The sequence below is a fragment of the Loxodonta africana genome, chromosome 16 (genome assembly GCF_030014295.1).
Source record: "Loxodonta africana isolate mLoxAfr1 chromosome 16, mLoxAfr1.hap2, whole genome shotgun sequence".
In the NCBI taxonomy this organism is placed as follows: Eukaryota; Metazoa; Chordata; class Mammalia; order Proboscidea; family Elephantidae; genus Loxodonta; species Loxodonta africana.
In genome coordinates, this window is record NC_087357.1 from 84,718,105 (window position 1) to 84,737,055 (window position 18,951).

General features: G+C 40.3%; 1 protein-coding gene across 1 annotated transcript in view; it reads left to right on the forward strand.

The window, feature by feature from the left end:
• Positions 1 to 248: 248 nt before the first annotated feature.
• PTPN20 (protein tyrosine phosphatase non-receptor type 20) overlaps positions 249 to 18,951 on the forward strand; it is a 109,295-nt gene continuing 90,592 nt past the window's right edge. The window contains exon 1 of the mRNA XM_064269092.1: positions 249 to 474. Coding sequence (XP_064125162.1) covers positions 249 to 474 — 226 coding nt within the window. The remainder of the gene's footprint in view (positions 475 to 18,951) is intronic.

An 18,951-nucleotide genomic window follows, 5' to 3' on the forward strand; every position in this document is an offset into this window, starting at 1 on the left:
TTTTTGTGGTTGCTTCTCTCAGGCTGGAAGAATGGGTTAGGAAAAGACCAAAAAAAAAAAGGGAAAAGAGAAACCACGGAGCAGTTCTCCCTCTGGCTCAGGAAATTCCAATGTTAATGAAGCCTCCTGGGAAGGGGAGGGGAGGGTTCAGAAAAACAGGAGAGAGTAGCACCCTGGAATATAGACAAAGTTACTTATCTTGCTTGGAATGACTGTTTTATTTGCGATTCCCGAGGGGCGTGTTGCCTATGTGTGCTAGCTGGGTAGAGATTGCCCCCGAGTGTGAGGCCCGCAGAAGCCACGGTCAGTTCCTCTGCTGCCAGTCCAAAGCCCAGCATCAAGGTTCCCCGGCTGGGATGCTGCACTCCCAGCTCCAAAACCAGTTGCTGCCTCCTGGGGACTTCTCCTCCCGCCAGCCGCGTCGCTGCGCCGCCTGCGGACCGGATGGGCCCCCTCCCGAGGTCAGTTCAGGGGGTAGGGCTGCGCCCCGTGTTTGCACCTTCACAGGATGTTGTGTTCAGCTCCCCTGCACCCAGTCCTAAGCCCAGCACCAAGGTTACCTGACTGGGACGCTGGCTCCAGGCTCCGAAAACAGTCTCTGCTTCCCCGTAGTTGTTCGTTCTCTGTCTCTGTCACTCAGGTCAACTCTTTAAATCTGTGTTTGTTGGTCAGGGTTCCTAGATTGTCATATATGTGATTGATTCACTTGTTTCTCCAAGTCTTTGTTGCAAGAGGGATCCGGGGTAGCGTCTACCTAGTCAGCCATCTTGGCCCCCCTCTGCCAATGTATTATTTTTTTGATATGATGCTGAATTTTGTTGGCTAGAATTTTGTTGAGAATTTTTGCATTTATATTGATGAGAGATATTGGTCTGTAATTTTCTTTTTTTGTGGCGTCTTTGCCTGGTTGTGGTATCAGGGTTATGCTGGCTTCATTGGATGAATTCAGAACTATCGCTTCCTTTTCTATATCCTAAAACAGTTTGAGTACTACTGGTGTAAGCTGTTCTCTGAATGTTTGGTAGAATTCTCCAGTAAAGCCATCTGGGCCAGGGCTTTTTGTTGTTGTTGTTGTTGGGAGGTTTTTATTATTATTATCTTTTCAATCTCTTCTCTTGTTATGGGTCTGTTTGGATTTTCAACATCATTTTGTGTTAGTTTGGGTAGGCAGGCAGTGTGTTTCTAGAAATTTGTACATTTCCTCTAGGTTTTCAAATCTCTTGGAATATGGTTTTTCACGATACTCTGTTATGATCCTTTTTGTTTCAGTTGGGTCTGTGGTAACTAATATCCTCCATTTCATTTCTTTTTTGGGTTATTTGTGTCCTCTCTTGTTTTTCTTTTGTCAGTTTGGCCAGTGGTTTGTCGATTTTGTTGATCCTTTCAAAGAACCAACTTTTGGTTTTGTTGATTCTTTCTGTTGTTTTTCTATTCTCTATTTCATTTATTTCTGCTCTAATCTTCATTATTTCCTTTCTTCTGGTGGCTTTGGGCTTCTTTTCCTGTTCTCTTTTTGTTCGAGTTATGTGGCTAATGTTTTGATTTTGTCCCTTTCTTTTTCAATGTGTACATCTATTTCTGTAAATTGACCTCTGAGCACTGCCTTTGCTGTGTTCCAAAGGTTTGGTATGATGTGTTTTCATTCGTGTTTGATTCTAGGAATTTTTTCATTCCATGTCTGATTTCTTTAATTACCCAGTGGTTTTTAAGCAGAGTGTTACTCAGTTTTCATGTAATTGATTTTTTTTCCTTGCTCTTCCTGTTGTTAATTTCTGCTTTGATGACATTGTGGTCAGAGAATACACTTTGTATTATCTCAGTGTTTTGGATTTTGTTGAGAGTTGCTTCGTGGCCTAAGATGTGGTCTGTTGTGGAGAACACTCCATGTGCATTGGAAAAAAATGTGTACTTTGCGGCTGTAGGGTGGAGTGTACTATATATGTCTGTGAGGTCAAATTGGCTGATTGTGTCCCTTAGATCTTCTGTATCTTTGTTGAATTTCTTTTTAGGTGTTTTGTCCTTTACCGAGAGTGGTGTGTTGAAGTCTCCTACTATTGTTGTGCAACTGTCATTTTCTCTTTTCAGCACTGTTGAGTTTATGTATTTTTGAGCCCTGTCATTGTGTGTGTAGGTATTTATTATGGTTATGCCTTAATGATGGATTGTCCCTTTAATCATTATATAGTGCCCTTTCTTTGTCTTTTATGGTGGATTTTATTTTAATGCCTATTTTATCTGAGATTTGTGTTGCCTTTCCTGATCATTCTTGGTAGCTGTTTGCTTGATATATTTTTTCCATCCTTTGATTTTTAATAAATTTGTGTCCTTGTTTCTAAGCTGATCTCTTGTAGACAGCATATTGATGCATCTTGTTTTTTTAATCTATTCTGTCACTCTCTGTCTCTTTATGGGTGTATTTAGGCCATTTATGTTCAGTGTAATTATTGATCTGTGTGAATTTGTTGCTGTCATTTTCTAGTGCTTTTTTTTGTCGTTCTGACATATTCTTTGTTCCTCTTACTCTCCTGTGGCGTGTGGATTTTTTTTTTTCATTTCTTTTGTTTTTGTAGATTTTGTTTTTATTGAGACTTCATGTTTTTCTTTATTTTGATGAGTAGGTTTATTAACTTTCTTTGTGGCTACCTTGAAATTTACCCTTATCCTTTTCCTAGGTTTGAACCAGTCTGTTATTACTTGGTATTGCCTTGCTTTTCTCACCATTAGAAGGTTTTATACCTATACTGTATATTTTCCCTTTTATTATTCTGATGTTGTTGTCATTTGCAGATTAATCTCTCAGGTTCCTTGTTGTGAATCTTTTGGTTTTGAATAGTCCTTGTGAGTTCATTTCCTAGGTTGGTATCTAGCTGGTGCGATCTTGCATCCTAGATTCAGGCTGTGGTCTGATGTTGTTTCTTCTCAAACTGCTGAAGGACTCCCTTTAATAATTCTTGGAAGTTTGGTTTGGTTTTTACATATTCCCTTAATTTCTGTTTATCTGGAAATGGCCTAATTTCACCAGCATGTTTGAATGAGAGTTTTGTTGGATATATTATTCTTGGTTGGCAGTTTTTTCCTTTCAAGGTTTTATACGTCATCCCATTGCCTTTTTGCTGCAGGGTTTCTGCTGAGTAATCAGAGCTAGTCTTGGTGACTCCTCTCTGTTTGTGACTTTTTGTTTTCCAAAGCTGCTTTCAGAATTCTTTCTTTGTCTTTGGTTTTAGTGAGTGTGATCGTGATTTTCCTTGTTGATTTTCTTTTGGGTTCTATCCTGTATGGGATTCATTGAGCTTCTTGGATGGTCAGATTTTCATCTATTGTGATATTAGGGAAGTTTTCTGTTAGCAATTCTTCAATGATCCTCACTTTTCTATTTTTTCCCCTTGTTCTGAAACTGTGGTCACTTGCAAATTTTTGCTTTTAATTGTATCCCACATAATTCTCAGGGTTTCTTCATTTTTCTTCCTTCTTTTTTCTTCAAAGTTGTATCCACATGTTTGTCTTCAAGTTTGCTGATCCTGTCTTCCATTGTTTGAAACCTGTTTCTCAGACCTCCTATGACACTGTCCATTTCTGAAAATTTGTCTTTTGGATTCTTGTTTTTATGTGATTTCTAGTTGTGCACTTATTTTGGGATTTTGTTCATAATTATTTTCCTGAAGTCTTCCATTTTTTCCATGTGTGTTTTCCATGAATTTGTCTTTTTTTTTCCTCATTTTTTTCTGGTTTTTGCTTCAACTCTTGGAGAGCTCTGAGTATTAGAAATTTGAATTTCCTATCAGGTAGTTCCAGTGCCTGCTGGAACTGGAGAGTCATCTGGTGTTACATTTTAGATGCCTACTGGAACCATCCTGTCCTGTCTTTTTTTTTTTAAAAAAATGTTTTGATATTATCTGTTGTCATTAGAACATTCAGTAGTTATTTTCTTCATTTATCGATTATAGATTTCTTTGTTTCATCCTGCTTTTTTGTTTATTTGATTATGTCTGAGCAGGCAGACTGTGCATTCTTTGTTGTTTGCTCGTCTGTGGGCATAGTACTTTTCATCTCTTTGTTCAATGGGCAGGGCTAGCCACTCAGCTGTGGTGTATCAGGGCAGGTCCAACTGAAGGGGAGTTGCTGAGATGGGTTGTTTGTGGCATGTACTGGATCTGACAGGGCAGGCCAGGGGTCAGTGTGGGGCAGGTTCCAATGGGCTATGCCTGTGCTGCTTGGGGGTGTGACATTCAGCACATAGTTCAGGTAGGCAGGAGGTAGGCGGGAGGTTGTGATGTGTGGAGCTAATATGGGTATGGGAGCGATGAGAAGAGAGGAGAGAGAAACAGGAGCTAGCAATACAAACAACCAAACAAAAAGTCCTGAGGGAGCTTGCCATTGGAGTGGGGAGATGAGAAGCTGAGAAATGAAGAAGAACTAGAAGGAAAAAAGAAAAGAAAAATTAAAAAAAATTCCCCCAGTGTTTGCACCAGTGACTGAGGAAGTGGCTCCCAGGCCTCTGGGCATAGCCCTGCTAGAAGGGGGAGAGATGGCACATAACACTGTGTATTCAGGAGACAAGGAAAAGAAGGAAAGCAGAGAGAGATGAGAAACTGAGAAGTAAGAAAAACAAAAAAGCGAAAAGAAAAAAGAAGGCCCTCAAGGATCCCATCTGCGAGGTTTCACGGACTGGTAAAGTGGCTCCCAAGGCATGTGGTGCAATCCAATTAGAAGGGGCAGAGATGGCAGACATTGACAGGTATTCAGGAGACAGGAAAAGAAGGTAAGTAGAGAGAGATGAGAAAGTGAGAAATGAAGAAAAACAAAAAGGAAAAAAGAGAGAGGGAGAGAGAGAGAAAGAAGAGACAAACAGAAACCGAAAGAAAGTAAAAAAGAGAGAAAGAAGGAAGGACAGAAAGAAAGAAGAGAGACAGAGAGAGAGAGACAGAAACAGAGACACAGAGAGAAAGAAAGAGAAAGAGAAGAAAGAAAAGAACGAACCCCCAGGAATCTCACCAGTAGGGCTGTGAAGACTGGGGCAGTGGCTCCCAAGCTGTGCAGTACAGCCTGGCTAGAAGGGGCAGAGATGGTACACAGTGCCAAATATTCAGGGGACAGGAAAAGAAGGTAATTACAGAGAGATGAGAAACTCAGAAATGAAGAAAGATAAAAGGAAAAAAGAAAAAAATAATAATACAAAATAAAAATAATAGAAAAGCCCCAAGGATGCCACTGGTGCAGCTGCTTAGACCAGGGAAGTGGCTCCCAATGCGTGCAGTACAGCCCAGGTAGAATGGAGCTCCCATGCCACAAAAAGAAAAGAAACAGACGAATGAAAACAAAACAAAACAACAAATGGCACTGGGGATCACACAAGGATGGTCACGCAGGGAAGCAGTTCGCCAGCCCAGTCGTGCTTTACAGCCTGTGAAAAAGAAACAAAGATGGCACACGGAGCCAGGTGTTCAAGCGAAAGGAGGGGGAGGAGGTAAGAAGCAGGCAAGAAACTAATTGAAATCAAAAACAAAATGGCCGTGAAAGAGCTGGCCGATGTGGGTGGGGCGACTCCAAAGCAGCATGGAGCTGGCACCTCCCAGGCTGTGGTCGCTTGCCCTGCTGGGAAGCAGCGGATGGTGAGCAGGGGGAAGAAGGGTGGGGGGTGGGAAAGTGTATATCCGTGGTTACCACGTGCTCAGTCTCCTGCTGGAAGCTCTATGAAGCTGCTTTCCCGTACTCCCTGCCTGGGGATCTCCGACAGGCGTACAAGGTGGTCAGTCCATGCTGCGTGGGCTGATAGGGGGCCTCCTTACATGTCTTTCCTCGCTGTCTGTTCTCTGTCAGTTTCTTATTCAATTCGGTGCTTGGTTGAATTCTTTAGCTCTTCATTTGATGCTTAGGATTCCAGACTAACGTCTGTGTTTTACTTAGTTTTTTGGGCCTTTGCTGTGAAGGAATGGGGTGGTGCTTCTGATTATAGTGCCATGTTTACTCCACATCTCTCCCTCATTTTTTCAAGGATGTTTTTATTGGTCCTAGAATTCTGGGTTGATTTTTTTTTTCTTTGAGTCCTTTAAAGATGTCACACCGTTTACTTCTGGATTGTATTGTTTCTAATGAGCTTTTGGATGTGAGGCTTGATGCCTTTCAACTCTTCCTTGCCATTTTAGGATTCCAGTTATAGATATGGTATTCTGCTTGATAATGGCTCGTAGCTCTTGGATGTTCTCTCCTGTTTGTTTTTCTTCAAACTTTTTTCTTTGTGTTCCCATTTAAGTAATTTCTATTGACCTGTTTTTAAGTTTACCATTTCTTTTTTTGAATGTGTCAAGACTACCAGTGAGCCATTTCTGTTATTTTTCATTGTCAGCATTCCCATGTGATTCTTTCTTAGAATTTTTGTGCTTCTGATGAAATTACTGATTTGCTTGTGCATGTTGTCTACATTGTCTATTAAAGCCTTAATATATTACCATAGTTATTTTAAATGTATTGTCTAATAGTTATAGCATTTGTGTCATTATGCTGCCTGGTTCTCTTGATTGCTTTGTCCCTTGACAGTTGTGTGTGTGTGTGTGTGTGTGTGTGTGTGTGTGTGCATGCGTGCGCACCATATAACTTTTTGCCAAAGCTGGGTATCTTGTGTTTTAAATACCAAGGTTAACTGGAGTGGAGATGCCTCTCCCTTTGGTAGGCCATTAGCATGAGGAGTTGAATCAGTTTAGTAGGGAATTGAGCTGAGTGTGGGTTTTGATGTTGCAGTGGTTATTCTTAGTGTACCATCAGGTTCATATTGCTGTAGTGTTACTTTGTGCTTAGAATACAGAATGGCCTGCCAGAGGGTTTTGCTCAGTGTCTTCTCTACCCTTTGATTTAGGTCTTTCCATTGCACTTGCACCTCAGAGGTTTCTTTCCATGCCCCTGTCCATTCCATAGCAGTAGAGCACTTTTACTTGTAATTCTGTTGCTTGCTAACCTGGTTGGAGGGGGAAGGGGTATTGTTTGTTGCCTTTGTTCAGCCTCAGTCTTAGGCTGGTACAGTGTCCCTGGTTCTCAGAGGTGGTATCTTTTCAGTTATCCTGTCCTTTCTTAAGTGTAGGAGTTATCTCATGCCCTGGTCCCAGGAAAGTTTCCTCTCCCATCTACTCCCATTATTAGTGGTTCTTAACCTGTGTCTTGAGGGTAGCAGGGTTTGATGCCCTTTCCCCAGCTATGAGATCAAGGGATAGGATTGGGGTAAAACTTTATGCCTTTTCTGCAGAAGCTACTTCTCCCCTCCCTAAGCTTGCACGATGAGGAAGGACTTCTCCAGTTCTTCACCCTGTCTCTAGTTTTTCTCTTGAGCCTCTGATGAAGTCCACATATATATTATCTTTTAATTTTTTTTTTGCCTTTTCAGCTTTTCATTAATTGATGTACACATGACTTGTCCTACATCAGTAAGTTCCGTTTTTACTCTCTGCTTTGTTTCATGCGGTTTTGGCTTAATTATTAGCTCTATAATCATGTATGTTTGGATCTGAATGTGTTTCCTGGATTCAGAGAATATTTTTTATCTCTATTATTTTTTAAATTATTTTTATTTTTTAATCATCTTTTTTTAAAACTGCTTTGAAACTTTTATTTAAAACAGACGGTGCATTCAGTTGTGCTCCATTTGAAAATTGATTTAGTAATTTTTTTTGCATATTATATTCCATTACTTGTTTTTTTCTGTATCTCATATTTTATTTCCATCTTCTTCATTAACATGAATAGCACTTCCATCCCTTTGATTTTTATGATTGACCATAAAGGAATTCTTCATGACTTCCATTCTCATTTAATTGAAATGTAATTATATTCCATTCTTAAACTACATTTGGAGGGATAAATTTTGCCTGAGGACACTGATGAGTGTGTTCAAGGGGTTTAGGAAAAGCAGCAGAAAGCTTAAAGGATCTGAATGAAGTCTTGTGTGGCAAATATTATAGATCAGGTTACTCAGCATCAATCCCACCCTTCTCTTAGTATGCCTTCCTGTATGGCCTAGCCTGGAAAACTAAAAGTTATGTTTTCCAGACTTCCTGGTAGCTAATTTGGGTTTTACTTAAATGTAGAGAGGCATCCATTTTGCTGGTACAGATCATAGCAGGCATAGCATCCTAGTGCTCCAAACTAAGGTGGTGTATTACTAGAGCCAACAGTTGTAGTGGTGGCTTTCTAATTCCTCCATTGTTGCTAAGGTGGTTTGACCCAGGATCCAGCAGTTAGAATAGTGGTCTCCAGCTTCCTCAGCTTCCTCATCATGGCAAAGGTAACACTTTTCTTTGCATTCTTGGTGTTGTTCTTGGATTATGATTGGCCGAAGCACTCTGTCTTCAAGCTTGTCCAGTGAGGTTGTCAGCACTAAGTAGATAGATAAAACCACTTTCTTTGTGTCTTAGGCTGGGTTCTCTAGAGAAGCAAAACCAGTAAAGCGTGTATATACCTGTGTGTATACATGTACATGTACATATTTATATATGTATACATATATATGTATATGTATTTAGAGAGAGAAAAAGAGGTTTATTGGAAGGAAATGGCTCACTCAGTTGTAGGGGATGGCACGTCTCAAGTCCGTGGGTCAGACGTCAAAGGTCAGGCTTCTCCTGACTCATGCAGCTGCAGGGCTGATGAACCCAAGATCCACAGGGCATATGGTGAGCTGCTGGCTCATGGCTGTGAAGGCTGATAAATCCAAGATCAGTACGTAAGATGGCAGGCTGCCAGCCCAAGTCCCAACTGAAGGTCGGATGCCAAAGACCCTAATGCAGGATCCAGAGCATAGCAAAAGCCAGCAAGCTTTGTGAGAAAGTCCACGGGAAACTCCCTTTCAACTGAGTGGCTACTCACCACATAATCCCATTGTGGAGGTGATCACATTATATCAGATATCACCATGGAGGTGACTGCATCATTAGATGACTGCCAAACTACATCGTAACTCCCAAACCACTGAGAATCCTGGCCCAGCCAAATTGATACACAACCTTAACCATCACACTGTGTAACTGGCTAGGATTATTTCCATTATCTGCAACTGGAGCCCTCCTGGCTCAGTGGTTAAGAGCTCAGCTGCTAACCAAAATGTCAGCAGCTTGAATCCACCAGCCACTCCTTGGAAACCCTAAGGGGAAGTTCTCCTCTGTCATATAGAGTTGCTATGAGTTGGAATTGACTCAAGGGCAACATGTACGTGTGTGTATAGCTGAAGCCTGAACTGTGCACCTTGACTGGAATTCTTAGACCAGACTGCAAGAAAAAGAAACCAAAATCAAAGTGACACACAGTAAAGAAGCATATTTTCTCCCATAATGGTAGTGGAGAGATGGGAAGGGTTCCAGGTTCAATATGATCAGCTGCTCAGTAAAGCCATCAAGAACATAGGTTCTGAGGCAGTTCAAGATGGCAGAGTAGTCAGATGCTTTATAACTTTCCTTCTCCAACCAAGACCCGAGAAAACAAGTGTATCAGATATAGATGACGACTTTGGAACACTGAGCATCAAAGACAAGGCTAAAGAATCAGACGAAGTGCCAGGTGGAGAACAGATAGTATAAAAACAGCAAATACGGAGAATTGTGGATTGCCAGCACCCTCCTAGCCAAACCTGCATAGTGCAGTAATATTGAGAAACAATAAGCCATGTTCTTACCTGAAACCTCTATCCATGGTACAGCCAAGCAGGAGTAACTCTGCACTCATGTCCAGAGCCTGGCAGGAGTGGTTCTTGCCTTTCAAAAGTTAAGTGCATGCACCTTACCCACCGTACCCGCATCAGTCCCCCATTCCGGACCCCTTGGCCTGTGGGGCTCCCCACCCTCCTTGTAAACCCTTCTTCCTCTCACACAATCGCAGCCCAGGGGTTTCTACAACTGCCCTGACCCCTAAGCCTGGAGCCCGTGGACTGCAGGCATCCACCCCTTTGCTCAACCAGTCAGGTCAGGGGCCCACAGATTTGCACCACCTCCAGTTCCCTCCATCCACCTGTGCCAGGGACTTGAGGGCCAGTGGTGCCTCCCACTCCCTCTGGCCACTTGTGCCAGGGGTCTGAGGGCTGCTGATGCCTCCTACTCCCTCTGGCCATGTGTGCCAGTGCCCTGAGGGCTGGCAGTGTCTCCCACTCTCTCCAGCCACCTGCATCAAGGGCCTGAAGACGAGTGGTGTCTGCTACTCCCTTTGATCACCCTTGTTGGGGGCCTGAGCATCAGAGGTGCGTCCCAACTCCATCCAAGCACCCATTCCAGGGAGCCTGAGGACTGACAATGTCCCCCACTCCCTCCAGCTGCCCAAGTTGGGGCCTGAGGGCTAGTGGTGCCTCCCACTCCCTCCAGCCATCCACATCAGGGCCCAAGGACTGGAGGTGCCTCCTATTGCCACCAGCTACTCACGCCAGGGACCTGAGGAGTGGCAGTGCCTTCTGTTCCCTATGGCCACATGCACCAGAGTCCCGAGGGCCAGCTGCACAACCCCCCCATGATGTACTCTAGCATAGAGGGACACACCCTACAACTGAACACCTATGGACAGGTGACATCCCCCTTGACTCTCCCCCTCCACTCCCCCCCCCACACCTGGAGGCTTGTGCCCACTCTGAACCACCCACATGCAGCCCTGCCAGCCCGGGACTGTCAGTAAGAATTTCTGTACAACCCACCCAGCGATGAACAACCCAGACACCCTCACCATGACCACCTGGCAATCAGCAGAGTTCAGACAAAACAGTCCCTGCTCCCACAGCTATGTGACTGGCTGGACATATACATCACCTCATCAGAAACACCAGCTGCATCCTCAGCAGCCCTGCAAGACCAGCAGAGACTCGCACTCACACATCCAGTTGCTGCTCCACCCACCTGGAGATAAGAGGTGAGAGCTTCAATGCGGCCAGATTAGTGACCAGAGTAGCACACACACCCAGCCTGCTCGGTCATATCAAAACAAAACAAAAATTCAGAATGCAGGAAACAAACATACAACATGTAAATAATATAACTTCTTGATTCCTTGATGACAACAGACAATACCAAGTCACATAAAGCAGCAGGACAAGATGGCTCCAGCAAGTGACTAGAAAATAAGGAACTAGAAAACCTTCTGGAGGAAGAAATGGTAATGGAACTACCTGAAAGGAGTTCAAAGACAAACATACAGGGCTCTTCAAGAGATAAAGAGATCAGGAAGGCACAGATAAAACCAAGGAAAACATAGACAACATCAAGATAAACAGACAAAGCAGTATAAGAATTCAGGAAAACAATACAAGAACAAAACACAAAATAAATAGACAGAAAACATAAAAGCAACAACTAGAAATCCAAAAAGTTAACGATAAAATTTCATAGATAGATAATAGAGGATATATGAGCAGAATTAAACAATGGAAGACAGAATCAGCAAATTTGGAGACAAATCCCATAACACCAGTTTGTTTGAGGAAAAATCAGAAAAAAGATTGAAGAAAAATGAAGAGAGCCTAAGAATTATGTGGGGCACTATCAAGAGGAACAATTGTGCGTGATCAAAGTTCCAGAACAGGGAGATGCAATGGAAAAGACAGAGTTGTCGAAGATTTATTGGCAATAAATTTCCCTAGTATCATGAAAGATGAGGTGGTATCCATCGATGAACCTCAGTGAACTCCATACATAATAGACCCCAAAAGAAAGTCACCAAGACATATATCATAATCAAACTTGTCAAAAACAAAGACAAAAAATCCTGAGATCAGCTCAGGAAAAACTAAAAGTCACCTACAGAGGAGAATCAATAAGACTAAACTCTGATTACTTGGAAGAAACCATGCAGGCATGAAAGCAATAAGATGATATATATAAAACCTTGAAAGAAAAAAAATTGCCAAGAATTATGTATTGAGCAAAATTATCGCTCAAATATGAGGGCGAAATTAGGACCATTCCAGATAAACAGAAATTAAGGAAATTTGTAAAAACCAGACCAAACTTTCAAGAAATATTAAAGGGATTCCTTCAGATGGAGAACCAACAACATCACACAACAACCTGAGGTGGCAAAACAGGTCAATATCAGCCAGATACCAACCCAGATAAAGAATTCTCAGAAATAAAATAAAAGTTAAAAACCTGAAAACAGAGAACCAGAGACGTGAATCTGTAAACGAACAACGTGAAAACAAAAAAGGGGGAATTATTGGTATAGTTATAGAACTTTCATATGGAGAGGAAGTCAAGGCGATATCAAGAAATAAAAGAATGGTTTAAATACAGAAATATAAAGGTAAATTTCAAGGTAACCACAAAGAAAGTTTACAAACCTACTCATCAAAATAAAAAAAGAAAGACTTGAAGACTCAGTAAAAACAAAATCAACAACAAAAGAACTGAAAAGAAAATCCACAAACAAAAAGAACTCAGCACAGAAAATTAATTGAAATAAAGAAACCAACAGTACCACAGAATGTTGTTGTTGTGTTAGGTGCCATCGAATTGGTTCTGACTCATGGCAACCCTAGGTACCACAAAATGAAACACTGGCCAGTCCTGTGCCATCATTAGAATTGTTGTTATGCTTAAGCCCATTGTTGCAGCCACTGTATCAATCCATTTCATTGAGAGTCTTTCTCTTTTCTATGGACCCTGTACTTTACTGAGCACGATGTCCTTCTCCAGGGACTGATCCGTCATGACAACATGTCCAAAGTATGTAAGACGCAGTCTCGCCGTCCTTGCTTCTAAGGAGCATTCTGGTTGTTCAAGAGCAAGTTTCAGAATCTCCTCAGATATCCATCTTGGTCTTTTATTTCTTTCCTGTCTTTTCAGCGACTTCTTGCTTTCTTCATGTATGATGCCCTTGATGTTATTCCCCAATTTGTCTGGTCTTTGGTCCTTACTGTTCAACATGTCAAATCTGTTCTTGAGATGGTCTCTAAATTCAGGTGGAGTATATTCAAGGTCGTATTTTGGCTCTTGTGGACTTGCTCTGATTTTCTTTAGGTTTAACTTGAACTTGCAAAGGAGCAATTGATGGTCTGTTCCACAGTCGACCCCTAGCTTGTTCTGACTGAAGATGTTGAACTTTTCCATCATCTCTTTCCGTAGATGTAGTCGATTTGATTCCTGTGTATTCTACCTGGTGAGGTCCATATCTATAGTTGCTGTTTATGCAGAAACTATAGTTGGTGAAAAAATGTATTTGCAATGAAGAAGTCGTTGGTCTTGCAAAATTCTATCATTCTGTCTCTGGCATTGTTTCTGTCACCAAGGCCATATTTTCCAACTACTGATCTGTCTTCTTTGCTTACAACTTCAGTATTCCAATCACCAGTAATTATCAATGCATCCTGATGCATGTTTGATCAATTTCAGACTGCAGAAGCTGCTAAAAATCTTCAATTTCTTCATTTTTGGCCTTAGTGGTTGGCACATAAATTTTAGTAATAGTCGTATTCACTGGTCTTCCTTGTATTTGTATGGATATTATTCTGTTACTGACAGCATTGTACTTCACGATAGACCTTGAAATGTTCTTTTTGATGGTGAATGCAACATTCCTCTTCAAGTTGTCATTCCAGGCATAGTAGATTATATGATTGTCTGATTCAAAATGGCCAATACCAGTCCATTTCAGCTTACTAATACCTAGGATATGAATGTTTATGTGTTCCGTTTCATTTTTGATGATTTCCAATTTTCCTAGATTCTTGCTTCTTACATTCCATGTTCCAATTATTAACGTATGTTCGCAGCTCCTTCTTCTCATTTTGAGTTGTGTCACATCAGCAAATGAAGGTCCTGAAAGCTTTACTCTGTCCACGTCATTAAGGTTGACTCAACTTTGAGGAGACAGCTCTTTCCCAGTCGTCTTTTGAGTGCCTTCCAACCTAGGTGTCTCATCTTCCAGCACTATATCAGACAACGTTCTGCTGCTATTCATAAGCTTTTCACTGGCTAAGTCTTTTCAGAAGTAGACTGCTGGGTCCTTCTTCCTAGTCTGTCTTAGCCTGGAAGCTCAGCTGAAACTTGTCTGCCATGGGTGGTCCTGCTGGCATTTGAATACCGGTGGCATAGCATCCAGCATCACAGCAACAAGGAAGCCCCCACAGTATGACAAACTGGAGGGACACCACAGAATAAGGACAACAAAATGACAGTAGTAAACTCGTACCAATCAATAATTACCCTGAATGTAAAATGAACCAAAAATGAGACAGAGAGTGGCAGAATGTATCAAAAAGCATAACTCATCAACATGCTGTCTACAGGAGACACACCTCAGACATAAAGACATAAACTAAATCTCAAAGGATGGAAAAATACATATCAAACAAACAATAACCTAAAGAGAGCAGGAGTAACAATATTAATCTTGATAAAATAGACTTTAAGGCAAAATCCACCGTAAAAGATAAAGAAAGACATTATGTAATGATTAAAGGGTCAATCTACCAGGAGAATCTAACCATAATAAATATTTATGTGCCCCAATTACAGGGCTCCAAAATACATAAAACGAACTCTAGCAGCATTGAAAAGAGAAACAGACAGTTCTTCGATAATAGTAGGAGATTTGAACACACCACTTTCGGTGAAGGACAGAACATCTAGAAAGAAACTGAATGAAAATACAGAAGATCTAAATGCCACAGTCAACCGGCTGGACCTCATAGAACCATATACAGAACACTGCACCCAACAGCAGCAAGGTATAAATTCTTTTGCAGTGCACATAGAGCATTCTCCAGAATAGACCACATTTTAAGCCACAAAGCAAGTCTTAACAAAATCCAAAACATCGAAATAATACAAAGCGTTTTCTTCAAAATGCCGTAAAAGTAAAATTCAATAACATGGAAAGTAAGGAAAAAAATCAAATACATGGATACTCAATAACACCTTGCTTAAAAACCACTGGGTAATAGAAGAAATCAAAGACATAATAATAAAAAAAAATTCCTAGAGTCAAATGGGAATGAAAACACATCATAACAAAACCTTTGGTACCCAGTAAAAGCAGTGCTCAGAAGTCAGTTTATAGCAATAAACACACACATCAGAAAAGAAGAAAGGGCCAAAATAAAAACATTAACCCTGTGACTGGAACAAAGAGAAAGTGAGCAGGAAAAGAAGTCTACAGTCAACAGAAGAAAGGAAATAATAAATATTAGAGCAGAAATAAATAAAGAACAGAAAAACAATAGAAAGAATCAACAGAATCAGAAGTTGGTTCTTTCAGAAGGTCAACAAAATTAGCAAACCATTGGCCGAACTGACAAAAGAAAAGCATGAGAGGAAGCAAATAACCCAAACAAGAAATGAGAGGGGTGACATCACAACAGAACCAACTGAAATGAAAAAGATTATAACAATACTATAAAAAATTGTGCTCAACAAATTTGAAAACCAAGGGGAAATGGACAAATTTCTGGAAACACACAGCCTATCCAAACTAACACAAACTGAGTTAGAAAAACTGAACAGACCCATAAGAAAAGAAGAGATTGAAGAAGTAATTTAAAAAAGCTCCCAACAGCAACAAAAAGAGCCCTGGTTTGGACATCTTCTCTGACGGATTATACCAAACATTCAGAGAAGAGCTCACACCAATACTACTGAAACTCCTTCACTGCATAGAAAAGGAAGTAATACCCCTGATTTCATCCTATAAAGTCAGCATAACCCTGATACCAAAGTCAGGCAAACACACCACAAAAAAAAGAAAATTACAGACTAATATACCTCAGGAATATAGGCACAAAACTTCTCAACAAAACTCTAGCCAATGGAGTTCAACAGCATACAAAGAAAATAATACATCGTGACCAAATGGGATTCATACTACATATGCAGCGATGGTTCACCATTTAAAAATGTATCAATGTAACCCACCACATAAATGAAACAAAAGAATCATATGATCATCTCAATGGATGAAGAAAAGGCATATGATAAAGTCCAAATGCCCATTCCTGATGAAAACTCTCAGCAAAATAGGAATAGAAGGGAAATTCTTTAACACAATAAGGGTTATTCATAGAAAATTAACATTATTTTCAATGAAGAGAGACTGAAAGCATTCCACTTGAGAATGGGAACCAGGCAAGGATCATCACTCTTGTTATATATTGTACTAGAAGTCCTAGCTAGGCAAGGAAAGGATATAAAGGGCATTCAAATTGGTAAGGAAAAGTAAAACTCTCCGTATTTGCAGTTGATATGATCCTGTACATAGAAAATAGTGAAGATTCCACAGGAAAGCTATTGGAGCTAATAGAAGGATTTGACAAAGTAGCAGGATACACAATCACCATACATAAATAAGTTGGCTTCCTCTACACCAAAAGAGAACTTTGAAAAGGAAATCAGGAAAAAAGATACCATTTACAGTAGCCCCCCAAATGATAAAATACTTAGGAATAAATCTAAGAAGGTAAAAAACCTATAGAAAGGAAACTAGAGAACATTACTGTAAGAAACAAAAAAGAGACCTACATAAATGGAAGAACATACCATGCTCATGCATAGGAAGGCTTAATATTGTGAAAATGTCAATGCTATCCAAAGCGATTGTTTTCTTAGTTATTTAGTACTGCTCTAACAGAAATTCCATAAATGAATGGTTTTAACAAAGAGAAATGTATTCTCTCACAATCTAGTAGGCTACAAACCCAAATTCATGGTGTAACTTCAGGGAAAGGCTTTCTCTCTTTCTGTCAGCTCTGGAGGAAGGTCCTTGTCATCAATCTTCCTCAGGAGAAAGGAGCTTATCAGTGCAGGGACCTCATGTCCAAAATGCATGCTCTGCTCCAGCATTGCTTTCTTGGTGGTATGAAGTCTGCTACTCTCTGCTCGCTTCCCTTTCCTTTTATCTCTTATAAGATAAAAGGTGGCACAGGCCACACCCCAGGGAAACTTCCTTAATATTGGATCAGGAATGTGACCTGAGCAAGAGTGTTACATCTCACCCTAGTCCTTGTTAACATAATCAATCTTTCTTCATTAACCACAGACAGAGATTAGGATTTACAACACATAGGACATAGGATGACAAAATGGTAGACAATCATACAAATACTGGGAAGCATGACCTAATCAAGTCAACAGATATTTTGGGAGGAACACAATCCAATCAGTGACAGTGATCTATAGATATAATGCAACCCCGATCCAAATTCCAACAGCGAGATGGAGAAACTAATCATCAACTTTATATGGAAAGGAAAGAGACCCCAGATAAGTAAATCATTTCTGAAGAAGAAGAGCAAAGTAGGAGGCCTCACACTAACTAATCTCAGAATCTGCTATACAGCTTTGATAGTCAAAATAGCCTGGTGCTGGTACAACAACAGGCATTTAGCCCAATGGAACAGAATTGAGAACCTAGACATAAATCGATCCACCTATGGACAGCTGATCTTTGACAAAGGGCCAAAGTCCATTAAATGGAGAAAAGGCAGTCTCATTAACAATGACGCTAGCAAAACTGGACGTCCATTTGTAAAAAAAAAAAAAAAAAGTAACAGGGCCCATACCTCACACCCTACACAAACACTAGCTCAAAGTAAAGACCTAAAAATAAAACCTAAAACTATAAATATAAAGACCATAGAAAAAATAGGGACCACACTAGGGTCCCCAATATATGGCATAAATAGAATACCAAATGTATGTAAAAATGTACAAACAGCAGAAGATGAACTATATAAATGGGACCTCCTAAAAATTAAACATGTACGCTCATCAAAAGACTTCTTCAAAAGAGTAAAAAGAGAATGTACAGACTGGGAAAAAGATTTTGGCCGCGACATATCTGATAAGGTCTAATCTCTAAAATTTATGGAAAATTATAGAAAAGTTCAACATCTCAATAACAAAAAAACAAAAATCCAATTAAAAAATGGGCAGAGGATATGAAGAAGTAGACATTCAGGGGTTAATAAATACATGAAGATATGCTTGAGATCATTAGCCATTAAAACTAAATAGTTTAGCCATTAAAAAAAGAGAGAGATGTAAATCAAAAGTACAATGAGATACGATCTTACCCCAACATTATTGGTGCTAATCAAAAAGATAGGAAATAACAAATGTTGGAGAGGTTGTGGGGCGATTGGAACTCTTATATACTGCTGGTGGGAATTTAAAACTGTATAACCACTATGCAAAATGGTATGGTGCATCCTTAGAAAAGGTAGAAATAAAAATACCGTATGATCCAGCAATCCCACGTCTAGGTATATTCCCTAAAGAAATAAGAGGCATGACACAAATAGACATTTGTGCATTCATGTTCATTGCAGCATTATTCACAATAGCAAAAAGATGGAAATAACCTCAGTTCCCATGAAGAGATGAGTGGATAAACGAACTTTGGTACGTACACAGAATGGAGTATTACACAGCAGTAAAGAATAATGATGAATCTATGAAACATCTCTCAACATGGATGAATTTGGAGGACATTATACTGAGTGAAATCAATCACAAAAGGACAAATACTGTATGAGACCACTATTACAAAGAAAGAAGAAAAGGTTTACACACAGAAAAAGAAAAAAATTCTTTGATGGTTGCTGGGAATGGAGGAGAAATTACCAAATAGATAGACGACACATGTTAATATTGGTGAAGGGAAGGGCAACACACAATATGGGGGATGTTAGCAAAACATGACCCAACAAGTGAGGACACTGAGAGGAGTGCAAGAACAAAGACCAACAATGGCAATTAGTATAGCCTAGAAAATCCTGCAACGATAGCATTAACAAACAATAATTTTCGAATTGATACACAGGTAAATAAGTTTGCCAAGAGGTGTGGGAGGGTTTAAGGGAACACATCCACCTATAGATACAGGTTCGGTTACGGATATTTCTACATACATAGCTGTAGGTGCTTCTTTCATGTCAACATACACAATAGAGCATGCTTGGGCTGCAGTCAGGACAACTTCTTAGACATAAGCAAACACCTTGCA